Consider the following 12350-nt stretch of genomic DNA (forward strand, 5'->3'; position numbering starts at 1 on the left):
GAGAGTAAGAAAATATATCCAGATGGACTAAAATAACAGTAGATGATCTGGATTTTGAGTTGAAGGTTAAGATAAAGAAATAAAAGGTCAAGAAATGTTCCCACCACTTGAAAAGCATTTGATTTTCTGAAGCTGTGAGGAGCAGCTTATCAGTGCAGTCAAGAGCTGGGTAGGTTTAATACCAGTATGCATCCTGACCCTCAGTACAAACACTCTGTGGCCAAAACTTGCTTAGAATAAGCGTGTCGGATGGATTTGCATAAACACTTCACACTGTCCAAGAAGCTACGCTTGAATCGGAGCAATCTTTCCACAAGCATGAAGACATAATTTCCAGTATCATTGAAGAAAAGAGGTCTGGGATATCGTATTAGCGCTTACATCATGTTAACTGAATGGAGGAGAAGCAGTGGGAAACAAACACGAGCTACAGTATCCTCAACTATCCTCTTACATCCAGTAAAGCTGGGGAAGCAGAGCCGGAACAGTTTGCTGATACGTTTCCTTGAGGCGATCGTCAAGTTTTAGTTTAGTTTTTTTGTAACGGGGGGAAATCTGAGACCACTGGAGAGCGAAGGACAAGAAAAGAAAAAGGAAAAGGAAAAGGAAAAAAAAAAAGTCATGGCTCATTGTCATGCTTAATCTCCGGGTCAGTGACACCATCACCATGCCAACCCCTACCATCGCCATGGAGACCAGCTTTATTGCATCGGCAGGTTAGAGAAAAGCCCCTCGTAGCCAGGTGTGTGTGTGTCTGTTTCACAGCCCCGCACTGGCACCTGTCTTGTGTTGAGTTGTGCATTTTGAGTGACGCTCGCTGCATGTGGCTGTTACTCATAAAGAAAGACTGACACATCCAATAACAAAGCTGGTTATATAACAGTCGAGCCTGTCTTATGAAGTGAGGCGACTCCAAATCTAGATGGTCGCACATTCTCGCCGTGCCTCTGGTGTTTCTCTCGCTAACACTTGCAGCGCTGTGAAAAACGTATTTGTCACACTGACATGTTTCAGATCATCAAACACATTGTAAATACAAAATGCAGTTTTTAAAATCATGTCTTCATTTTTTAAAAGAAAAAGAGATCCAAGCGTACCTGGCCATGTGTGGAAGTAACTGCCCGCCCTTGTTAAATCATGAATTAACTGTGATTAGCTGCATTTTTTTGACACACACAGGCCTGATTACAGCAAACCTGCTGAATCACCTCAACAAAGCCTGTGTGATGACGTGAAGCAGGCTGAAAGATCCCAAAAAGCAACATCACGCCACGATCTAAAGAAGCAGCTGAGAAACAAAGTCACTGACATCTATCAGTCTGTGTTATAAACAGGTGATGCTTGTGTGTGACAGGTGATGCAGCTTTGCTGACGTTACTTAAAGCTGATGGTGGGAGGGGCTAAGATGATAGAAAGGCAGGAAATGAGGAGGCATGTCATCCTAATTAAAAACAGCCTGCATGTGTGTGCTGCAGCTGGGACACCTGCACCTCATCATTGAAAGCTGTGATGCCAGACCGAAGCTCTCAGCCCACCTTCATTTTGCTTCTTAAATGGAAATCAAACTACTGTTATGAAAGAGAAGAATTCCTGTAGAAGGAAAGCTCACACTGCTGTAGTAGTTTTTCTTTGTTTTCTTTATTTGCTTTGCAAATTATTTTATATAAGCAACATCATTGTTAGTTTGCTGAATTTTGATGTGTTTTGTTTTGTGTGAGTGTTCTCCAGTTCTTTACTTTTCTTATAGTAGGACAAGATTTTTTTTTATTAACAGATTTTTTATTTTCCAATTTTATTTTGCTGATTTACTGTCACTGAGACTTCTATTCAATTCAAACAGTTGCCTCAAGGTACTTTATAATATAAAATAAAGACCCTACAATAATACAGAGAAAACCTCAACAATGAGACGACCTTCTTTGAGCCCCACAAGGGACATGGGAGAAAAAAAAATGAACATGAACTTTTGCAAGATAGTTTTAAGATTACTCTTTCTTACTCTAAGTAGCTGCCGCCATTGTTGGAAACTGGAATTGGCTGGGCCACGCTATGAATTATGGGATAGGTTGGAGAACAAAGGATACACCCAACCCATCCATCAAATTCGGGGTTAATGACGGACGCATTTGGAGTGGCATTCGAATTGGAACAGCCTTTGTCGCCCGGCTGTGACGTAATCGACCTTCAAATGCGACCTGCGAAGGAGCAGCCTATTTTGCGAGATCTCGCAAAAGTAGCTCAGGAACTCGCAAAACTTTAGCGAGATCTCACAGAAGTTCATCTTTATTTTTTTTCTCCAATGTCCTTTGCGGGGCTCCGTACTTTGGCGATAGTGGGATCCTTTTAACAGGAAGAAACCTCCAGCAGAGCCAGGCTCAGGGAGGTTGGTTGGGGTTGTTCTATTTGGTTAACAATTAACTTGTAACTCCCACGTCCAACCATTTCAGTATTACTGTAGGGTCTTCACCTTACAATGTAAAATACCTTGAGCCAATTATTCTTGTGTTTCACTACAGCACTAAAATTGAACTAAGCTGAAACTTGACTGCAGAACTCTGTAAGGTTGTGGCTTGATCTGCTGAAAACTTCACATATTGCCCAACCATGATCTATAACTTATATCATGCTCTTATTGGATGCTAGCAACAGAAACGTGTTAAACTTATGTAGCTCGAGAGAGGAACGGCTCGAGGCATCTGCACAGGAAACAATTCACTCATCCCTTTATTGCTGATGGTTCCCAGCTCTGATTGCCTTTACTGTGTTTACCAAGGTGTTACATGTCAATCAAAGGTCTCATCTGTAATCACTTCAACTGCCAAGAAGGTGAGAGGATTGTCTGATTATCGAATGCACATGAGCTTGCAGGTAACTTTAGAGAAGAGAGAAGTAAGAGAACAAACGTGGATCTTTACCTTATAGTATAAAGCACCTTGAGGCAACCGTTGCTGTGATTTGAATGTGAACATGTGGCCATCTCAGTAGCACAATATTGCAGTAGTTTAGTTAGTGCATGCAATGGTGTCGTGGTTACTGCATTCACTGGGCACAGATCAGTCAGGAATGGCTTTAAAGCTGCCAAACAAACCATGCAGCGCTACCCGCTGTGGCGACCCCTTGTGGCAAGAGAGAAAATGAACGTTTTTGTTTCAGTTATTAGAAGCGAGATATGTTAGACAAGGTGTCAAAGCTGTGAGTTAGAATCTGAGTACAGCACAGCATGGAAGCATGTGTAGAGAGCCATGTACGTACCAAACAAAGTGTAAAAGGTTTCCTGTTGTTTCACAGATCCTCTGTAGCAGCAAGAAACACACCTACACTACACGTCAATCCTTTCCCTCTGTTCCCTCTGTAGTGTCTGCATGCAGGAAAAAAAGTAGCTTTTCATAGTTTATTCCTTCATCTCTTTCCTTTCTTCTGGCCATCCCTCCTCTCTGGTCGATGCACTGGGCTCTGTGACAGTCATTGTGGGCTGCATACCCGGCAGACCTGTCTGTCTTTGAAGTCTCCTCTTACTGCCACGTGTTTGTGTATGTGTGTTAGCTGGGGTGACACTTGGACAGCCCCTGAGAAGGTCTGAAGATAACTGTGTCTGGAAACCACGAGAGACTGCAGCTGAGTTTGCAAGGATGTAAAATACAAAAACAAATAAGATAAATAAACGTAAGGATGCAAAATGAGAAAACTGAATCCTCACACAGCCTCACATCCTTAAAACCTACGACCTACCTTGTTGTTGAAACAACAAGACCTTAAATTCTGTTGACATGCTCCCCATCCTCACATATATATCTAGGTCTACCGCCCTGTAAAAATAAACGGGACTCCAGAGACAGCTCAGACAACCCAGAACTGTCATAAATGAGGATCCAAGTCCCAGATCAAAGGGCCCGCCGCCGCCACTTTGAGCTCCCCAGTCCTGGAAACGGGGCCGCCATCCCGCCCGAACGGCCTGCGTGGCGACGACAGGGAGCCGCGCTGCAGGGAGCGCAGCAGCTGGCTTTGACAAGTCTGAATGGGACTTAATCCTGTGGAGGTGTTGCGGACTCCTCGGCATAAATACATTCACCACGGGGAGCGCAGGACTAGAATATTCTATTAAAGATTTAAGCAGCCAGATGGGGGAGGATGTGTGCATGCTTGTGTACGGGTGTGTGGAACAGTCTCGATCACCCAAAGTTAGAAAACACCCGAGGTGATTCTCAGTCTCCCTCAGGTCACTGTGCTCTGTTTGCAACGTCCTGTGAGGGTGTTTGTTTGTACGCTGGAAAGTAGGATAGAAGAAGAAAGGTGGATTGGAGACAGAACAAAGGGGTGTGTGTGTGTGTGTGTGTGTGTGTGTGTGTACCTGTGTCTACTTTCCCTGAGTGTGCAGTGTGGTGTTGCTCGGAGGTCAGTTGGGGTTAAATTGGTGAAATTGCAGCAGGGACAGAGAGCGGAGAGGCGACAGGAATGAATGAAATCAGTGCGGCGTGTTCAACACTACGACAAACACCGGGCAGCAGCACAAAGAGGAGGTTGTGCCACTTCCTTTTAAATCGCATGTGATCATTTTAGGCCAGTTTAGCCTGCTTGGGCTGACGCTATATCACAGAAACATTGGGAAATGCTGCGACAGAGTGCCGGGAGAAAAGATGTCGCAAGAAGTGCACTTCCATAGAAATCTTTGAGCTTGCAAACTGTTGCATATCCACTCAAAACGCTTACAATGGTTATAGCACTCATGCTTCAAGGCTGATGTGCACTTAGTGGACTTTTGAGGAACTGCAACCCTTAACTGCAAAGGCTTCATTTTACAGCTCCAAACAAAAGCTTGACTCTGGTTTCTCACTTACTTACTCAGCTGGGCTGAGGTCGGTTTACGTTCAAGAAAACTGATGAGTTAGGAGTCTCGATGCCATATTAAGAACTATTAAATATACTGTATCCGTCCAGCGAATGAAATTTCCCCATGCGGCATTAGGTGTCTTGTTTTAATCAGCTGGAGGAAGTGCTCGAAATAAGTAGCCTCACTCCACTGGATACGAGGTACGATGAATCTGAGATGTAGTGAAATGTGTTTGTGACAGACGGCGATGACAACAGCTGAATTAGAATAGCAGTAGGCAGCAGTGCGTGGACGATAGGAGAAGAAGGAAATACAAAAGTCATTCCGAGGATGGGGATTATTCCCTCTAGAGACCAGCGCTCCTGCTACACCCATAATGCATTATGTCTCCCTGTGATCTCTCACCTCAATTTCAACCTCTAGAAATGGATCTGTTCCATTTGAATAATTCACCATCAATTTCTCTTCCTGTCGTTTTCCTCGGTGCAGTCCTGTCTCCATCCTTTCCTCCTTGGGCCTGGTTTTTTTTTCCTTTTTATGTGCCCTAAAATTATCTAAAAAAAGATCACTGAACTGTCAAGCGTAAAGATGTATCACACCATTCTCTCTCCTTCCAGAGGTCTTCACATCTTTAAGCGCATCTTTAAGTTTGCATTGAGCTTCCAGCGCTAATACAATCGCCATTTGTAGGAAATACTGTCATATCATTCATGCTGACAGGCGACAGAGCATTTTTGTTACTTTGGTGAGGTAGTTTTATTTTTGTTACTGTTCGAATGCTATTCTCTGAAAGGAGGATGGCCCCTTTAACAACTGTACACGCTGAAAAACAGAAAAAAGGCGGCCCATGTATTGTCGTATTGTCCGCTGTCAAACAGAATAAACACACATTGATTGCACACACACTCCACACAAAAGCTGCACAAAAGGATTTCGAAGGTTCGTCAAAGTCTTTGTTTCAGCACAAAGACAGGTCTAAAAGTAAAATGCGATTTCACTCAAAGGAACGTGAGCCCAAAAACAGCCCAGTTTTAATCCCACATCAGAGGCAAGTAACGAAACGAATAACAGTCGCAGAAGGAAACGCTTTCTTTACAGAATTTTTTGTACTTATCGTGTAAACACAAAGTCAACAGATCATTAAAAAGGATAACCTACGCAGTGCACGATACTCACGACAAAGCACGGTCCAGCCGAGGTCTTCAGACATTCCTCCAGGAGTTTCATTCTGAGTCGCTGCAGCTCTGGACTGTCCCACTCCTCTGGATCGACCCCCCAGTACAGGTCCACCACCTGAACACGCAAACAAGCAATTCTCAGTTTTAATAAGAACAAAGACAAATTAGAGACATGCAGAATCATTATTGTTCTGGAAATTGTGCCTTGCAGCAGCTTAATATTTTATAATTCATTACCAGTTTAGGCAAAATATATTATTATTCCCATCTGCACTCATTTAAATTCGGTGCTACTTTTGGAGCTACAGTTACTGTAGCATGGCTCATGACTCAATAGCTTGTAGAACCACCTTCAGCAGCAATGATTTTATCAGTGTGTCACATGGTTGTGGAGGATTTTTAGCCCACTTTACAGCGCTGCTGCCTCAGTTCATTGAAGTTGCATTTCAGTCACGCTGAGGTCTGGACTTTGACAGCAGTTTGATTCTTTTCTTTTTCAGCCATTCTGTTGCAGATTTGCTGTTGTGCTTGGGCTCGTTGTCCTGTTGCATGACCCAGTTTCAGCTCTAGCTGTGGGACAGATGACCTCACATTTGACTCTAGAAAACACTGGTGTACAGAGGAGTATATGGTCAATTCAATGACTGCATAGTACCGAGTTCCTGTGGCTGCAGAACAAGCCCACTCCTCCACCACTGTGCTGACAGTTGGTATACCATGTTTATTCTGTAATGCTGTTCCTGGCTTTCGACAAATATGGCGCCGTGCATTACGGCCAAACGTCCTCACTTTAGTCTCGTCCGTTCTAAAGGACGTCGTTTCAGACGTCTTGTTGCTTGTTTAGATGCAAATGTGCAAACCTAAAATGTGCTGCCAAGTTCTTCTTGGGGTGTTTTCACACCTGCAGAGTTTAGTCAGTTTGAATCAAAGTCAGGTTTGATTTCCCTTTGTGAACACAGTAATTACACCTGGGTGTGGACCAAAACAATCACACAAAGACTCTGTAGAGGGGGTGGTAGTGGCCCGGTACCGAGCTCTAGAGCAGTCTGTTTATGGTGTGAATTTGATTTGAGCCAACTACCAGGTGTATGCTGAAAATTTAAGCTAAACACCTACCGTACACAGGTATGCTTCACTTTCTGGGATGCACCAGAGTACTATAGATGTGCAGAGTATACAAATCGTCAGTACGGGCCAGCAACTAACCATAAAATTAATGTAAATTCTCCCTGTATTTATTCTGTCACCCACAAACAAAAGAAACTAAACCAAAGCTACAACTTTACAAACGCATCAACATCACGAGTTCGACCAATGTAAACCAACTACAGGTGTGAAGACCATCCGACTGCCAAAATGTATGCTTTAATAAAGGTGCTCACAATTACTGATGATCAGTTAAGTGTATTTCTTAATTCCTATGGAAGCAGTAAGGGTGTAGTTTTTATAGAAAACCTTTCAGAAGAGAGCAGGACACAACAGCAACACTTATGATGCCACATCAAACAGAGTGGGTTGCAAAGCAGCTTGCAGTGGTAAACGAGCCATCAGCTGAGGCGGGCTGGCATTAAGCTCAGTCATCATTATCTAACATCCTATAGCTTACTTAAACTAATCTCATAATCAGTCTCCATAAGAAAAGAATAAATAATTCACTGAAGCGTTCTCCTTTTCTTTTAAAAAAATAAAACTATGGATTTCGTGCTGTAGCTGGAGAATATTTGCAGATCCCAGAAAACTCTGTTTGGCAGTAATTTAAAAACTTACAGAATGGCCAGTTTCTGTGGACACACTGAAGCATAATAAGCTTAGCCGTATAAAACAGAGGAAATCATTTAACCAAAGTAGTAATGTATTCACAGAAAATTAAGGAAAACTGATGCCAAGTTTTGTCATTTCACAAAAGGGACCACGTATAATTAAACAAAGCAAAACGTCTCAAAAGGGGATCAGCGGGCTTAAAGTCTGCAAATCAGTTGAAGCAAAGCCAGTACTTTCTTTAAACACACACATACACACACCTGCTTGCTGTCAATGAAACCCACTACACCAGTCACACACACACTCATCCTCCCTCAACACATTTGTCACAAGTTTTGGCAGTTGAGACAAATCCAACTATAAACACGCCGCAGGGAGGATTTCTCAGTAGATGAGGGAAGGCTGAGGGAACGCCTGTAAAGATGTGAGTGTGTGTCTCCACCACGATGCTGCTGGTTCAGGGCTCACCAACTACCATCTTCCTGAAATCAGCCCGCTGGATTGGGCCTGACTTGTGAAGGCTCAAGAATAATGGATGGATGGATGGCTACACATGATGGCCTTTTACTACTTGGAGCTCACGTTTCAGCAGCCTTATTGTATGAGCATCATCCCATGATTCATCCCTCTTCTGCTGCTCGTAACTAGCTGTTTTTCCAGACTGACTGCATGCTTGCTGAGCGTAAGAGGCAAAAAGGAGGTTTTTCAGAGGGTTGAGATGAAGCCAAAGTGATACAGCATCGCTGCTGTCTTCCTTCATGCTCTGCTGCTCACCACACTTGCTAGTTCAAATGAGTTTAGCCTGGCACAATGACTGACACATCCGCAGCTTGGCAGAGAACAGCAGTGACTGGCAGGCCTATATAACTGGACAGCAAAGAAATTGAGAGTGTGGGACAGTCTGGGAGATATTCGCTTCTCCCATTATTGGTAAGAGCAGCAGGAGGGCTGGAACTACGCCTCAGCTCATCTGCTTGATTGTTGTGCACCTGTGAGCAGCTGTATTACTGTGAAAGGCGACAGCTGTCAACAGCATATTTATTTCTTCCACAGCCTCAGGCAGGCAAATATTATCATTGGAAAACAAGCCAGTTGCTCTAACCACTCAAGTTTAAGATGCTATAACCAGAGAATATCTTCTTTTTTTGTTTTAGCTAGATGGTAAATAAACAGACTGTACATGAAAGACGGAAACTGCTTCCCATGTTGAAGCTAGTAGCCTTGAATATGCTTTCTATGTAATGGCCAGCAGGGGGCACATCTTCTGGTTAAAAAGAGAAACGTTTGCAAAGAAGTCTATAAACTCCAATGCTCTATTTTGTAAGTGATGGTCTTATTTAAATTAACAGACATAATAAAGGGGGTTTAAAAGTTAGCTAGTTTCCCCCTATGATTGTGCAGTGTTTGTTTAATTTGTAAGAGCTGCAAGAGTAACATCCCAGGGAAACCGAGTTAACGATAAAAACCCTGAAAACCATAAATTTCACACCCGAGCTTCAACTCTCGCAGCCCGGTACCAAACGACTCCGGGGTTTTGGGACCACCGGTATAAAACAAGGATGTAGATTCTGGGTTGGAAATCTGAAGCCAACAAGGAAGTACCTTAAACCTGCATTATATCAGAGACCACCAGACTGCGATTGAGACCCAACCCTCTTCATCACAATACAATTCCTTAAAAAACGCTAACCACGAATGTCCAAGTCCATCTTTTAAAAACAGTTTATGACAAAAAGACAAATTAATTTGGCACCGCTTGCATAAACATAAATAACTGTGGCTTTCGTTAGAGAAAGACCCTTTACCTTTTCCTCAACTACCAGAAGACTATAAGTTGAAAAAAGAAAAAAAACTGGAAAAAAAAACCCCTATCCCACTCGTTAGTGGGAACACATGATTAGCATCCGTCGAGTTGGCCTGTAGTGTAAAACTCATCATTTGGCATCATCAGTCACTGCGTATCAGCGCCACTAATCTACTTCCCATGGCCGTGTGCGGGGGACGGCAATCGTCCGCGTGTTGACAAAGACCGGAGGGAAGAGGAATGAAGTGAGATGAGCGCCCCTGATTACAATAGGTTCCTACTGGGCTTCAGCAGGTGATTGGGGAGGATGCACTGTAATTAAAAGCTAAATGACGACATTAGTCATATCTGTTCACTGCGTGCATGTGCGTGGGGGAGGATATACTGATTAAATTTGCCCCGTCACCTGCCGCGCTTCACCGGAGTACAGAGGGATGGGGAGAAACAACAAAAACAGTCAGGGGGAATGTCGATCCAAAACAGGCAAGGACACGTAAATGAAGTTAAGAGGGAAAGCAGTTGGCTGGGGGAATAGTTACGAAGGCTTATTGGGTTAGATGAAGAAAGCTTCCAGTGGGACTGGATTTGGCTGGAACCGTTTCACAGTTTTCTTGTGTCTTTTCGCCCTCCTTCTCGCTTTTTCTTTTATGCCAACTTTGTCTTTGCCGTTCCTCTCTCTGATAGCTTTCCCTCTCCCCACGCTTTCCCTAAACTAGAGTGGTGGGGGTGCCGTTGCTTACGTAAGAGATGGAGCAGCTTCTGCTAAGCAGCTTTCTAATGCCCTTGGAAGGCGTTTGCCCGTGGCGGGTCAAGAGCAGGAGAAGCCTTTTTTTTTTCCTGTTTTTTAATGTATTGAATGTCGGACTATTAGACTTTGGGATTATGCAGGAAAAGCAGGAAAAAAAGGGCCTGTAATCAAAAAACCCCACCAACAGAAGCACTCTCAGGCTAAAAAAAAAACAAGGGTAAAAATAGATACAGTTCTAACATGAATATATGTTAAGCTCTGTGCTGCAGGCAGTTTTATTAAGAATATGTAGTAAATCTCTAAGAATGTTTGATGAATACCGGCCCATTTTGGAAAGCTCAGGTTTAGCACCCAATGCATACCCAAATATACATTTCTTGCAGTGATTTAAACACAAAGTGGCCACCTAAGGGGCGATGGGGTTAAGCAGAGATTTTGACTTTTATGTTAGCTCTCTTAATGCCGTGGTTACTTTCTTATTTTAGCAATGATAAGAGGTTAAACTCTCGACTCTAAAGGCTAAAGCTGTCAATAATGAAGGCAGAGAGAGGATGACTTTGAGGAAAACCTGTCAAGCACTGACACACCGGGGTAATTTGGGCACAGTGTTTCAGATGTTGCAGCTCAGCCACCGAGAGCTGTCAAAAGTGTGAGGTAATAAGATCAGCAGCAGAAGAGGGAGTGGGCTTTTAGCAAAAATGGCTGGGGAAGATGTATATTTTATGGCAGAGGGTTCTGCACGGTGCACTCCGAGGATGCCAGTTTCCTCAAACAAAATCACATTTCGTCTTATTAAGAGGCTGTCGAACTCTGCGCTGGGACCAGCGTTCCTAATGCAAGATGAGGTTTGTTTGCTTAATGGCGTCCACAACAGATGGAAGTGCTTGAGAGCTAAATGAGAGCGGGCGCAGCTTGGGAAGCTCCTCAAACCAATAAGCAAAACCCAAAAGAAGGCCTGTTGACCAACGTGGGTGTACTGTGGAGTCGTAAACAAAGGATCCATTTATGCCAGCTGGCCTGCGCGCGCTGCTGTGAATGAGAATAAGTCTGCTTCTTGTAAGCTAAATACCTCCGTGCCTGAAGGCGGGGGGAGAGGAGAAGCAACGGATGTGACAGGATGAAACGCAGGAGGAACAGGATGAAAGCCAGGAGCTGGGTTGCAAAGCTGCTTGCAGAGGTGCAGCAATTGTGGGCCAGCCGAATGCACCGATGTGCCTCAGTTTCTAAAACTTGTCTGAAAGTGTGCAGTTGCCTCTTCTGGGAGGTTCAAACTTGAACCACAAAGCAAAATATCTGAAATTAAATTATTATTCCTGCAGCTAATCTCGCCTTTGGGATTCCTCAGTCTTTATCCTTTTGATTGTGGAGTCAGGATACCTGGCTTGGGAACTAGTATGCTATGAGTGAGGACAAAGAATATGCTTCTTTTTTAGACGTCCCATGGCCTAATCAATGTGGAAATGTCTGCAGACGGCAAAGAAACAGTTATGCAAAACATAAGCAGTTTGAGATGAATTAAAGTGTTTCAGAGACTGTATATCCCGGGGCATACAAGCTGTTTTGCATTTTAACCACTCATAAACCTGACAGCACAGACTCGGCAAGTGTAAGCACACCGCTTGCGCTTGTGGGAACCAGTTGCTCTGAGTCTATTCATTTCTCTAATCGAGGAAACATTGCCCAAAGAACATCATCTGGCTAACATCGCTCTTTTAATTTATTTATTTTTTGCACCTCTTAGTTAGGCTGGCCACCGGCTATAAGAAGGTTGAGGTGAGCTCAAACCTCCCGACGGTTAAGAGTGCAGGAGATTAAGCGTAGGTGTTGCTGGATGGCATTTGGAAAGCAAATGTGAGCAGCTTATATTTAGTGATTCGTGTAAATATGCAACGTCTTAATCATCATCACGCAAATATTAGAATAAGGTCTGTGCTTTTGTGATTACAGCCCACCCTCACTTATTTTTCTGTCCATCAAATTTCCCACAAACGCTCTCCTCTGAAGCATCTGACAGCAGCGAACATACAACCG

General features: G+C 43.6%; 1 protein-coding gene across 1 annotated transcript in view; it reads right to left on the reverse strand.

Moving 5' to 3' along the window:
- The window catches only part of nwd2 (NACHT and WD repeat domain containing 2), a 55533-nt gene that overhangs the window by 24531 nt on the left and 18652 nt on the right, over window positions 1-12350 (reverse strand). Inside the window, exon 4 of the mRNA XM_080905477.1 lies at window positions 6005-6121. Within this exon, the coding sequence (XP_080761603.1) occupies window positions 6005-6121 (117 nt within the window). The remainder of the gene's footprint in view (window positions 1-6004; window positions 6122-12350) is intronic.

Source organism: Rhamphochromis sp. 'chilingali' (genome assembly GCF_963969265.1).
Source record: "Rhamphochromis sp. 'chilingali' genome assembly, chromosome: 1".
Taxonomy (NCBI): domain Eukaryota; kingdom Metazoa; phylum Chordata; class Actinopteri; order Cichliformes; family Cichlidae; genus Rhamphochromis; species Rhamphochromis sp. 'chilingali'.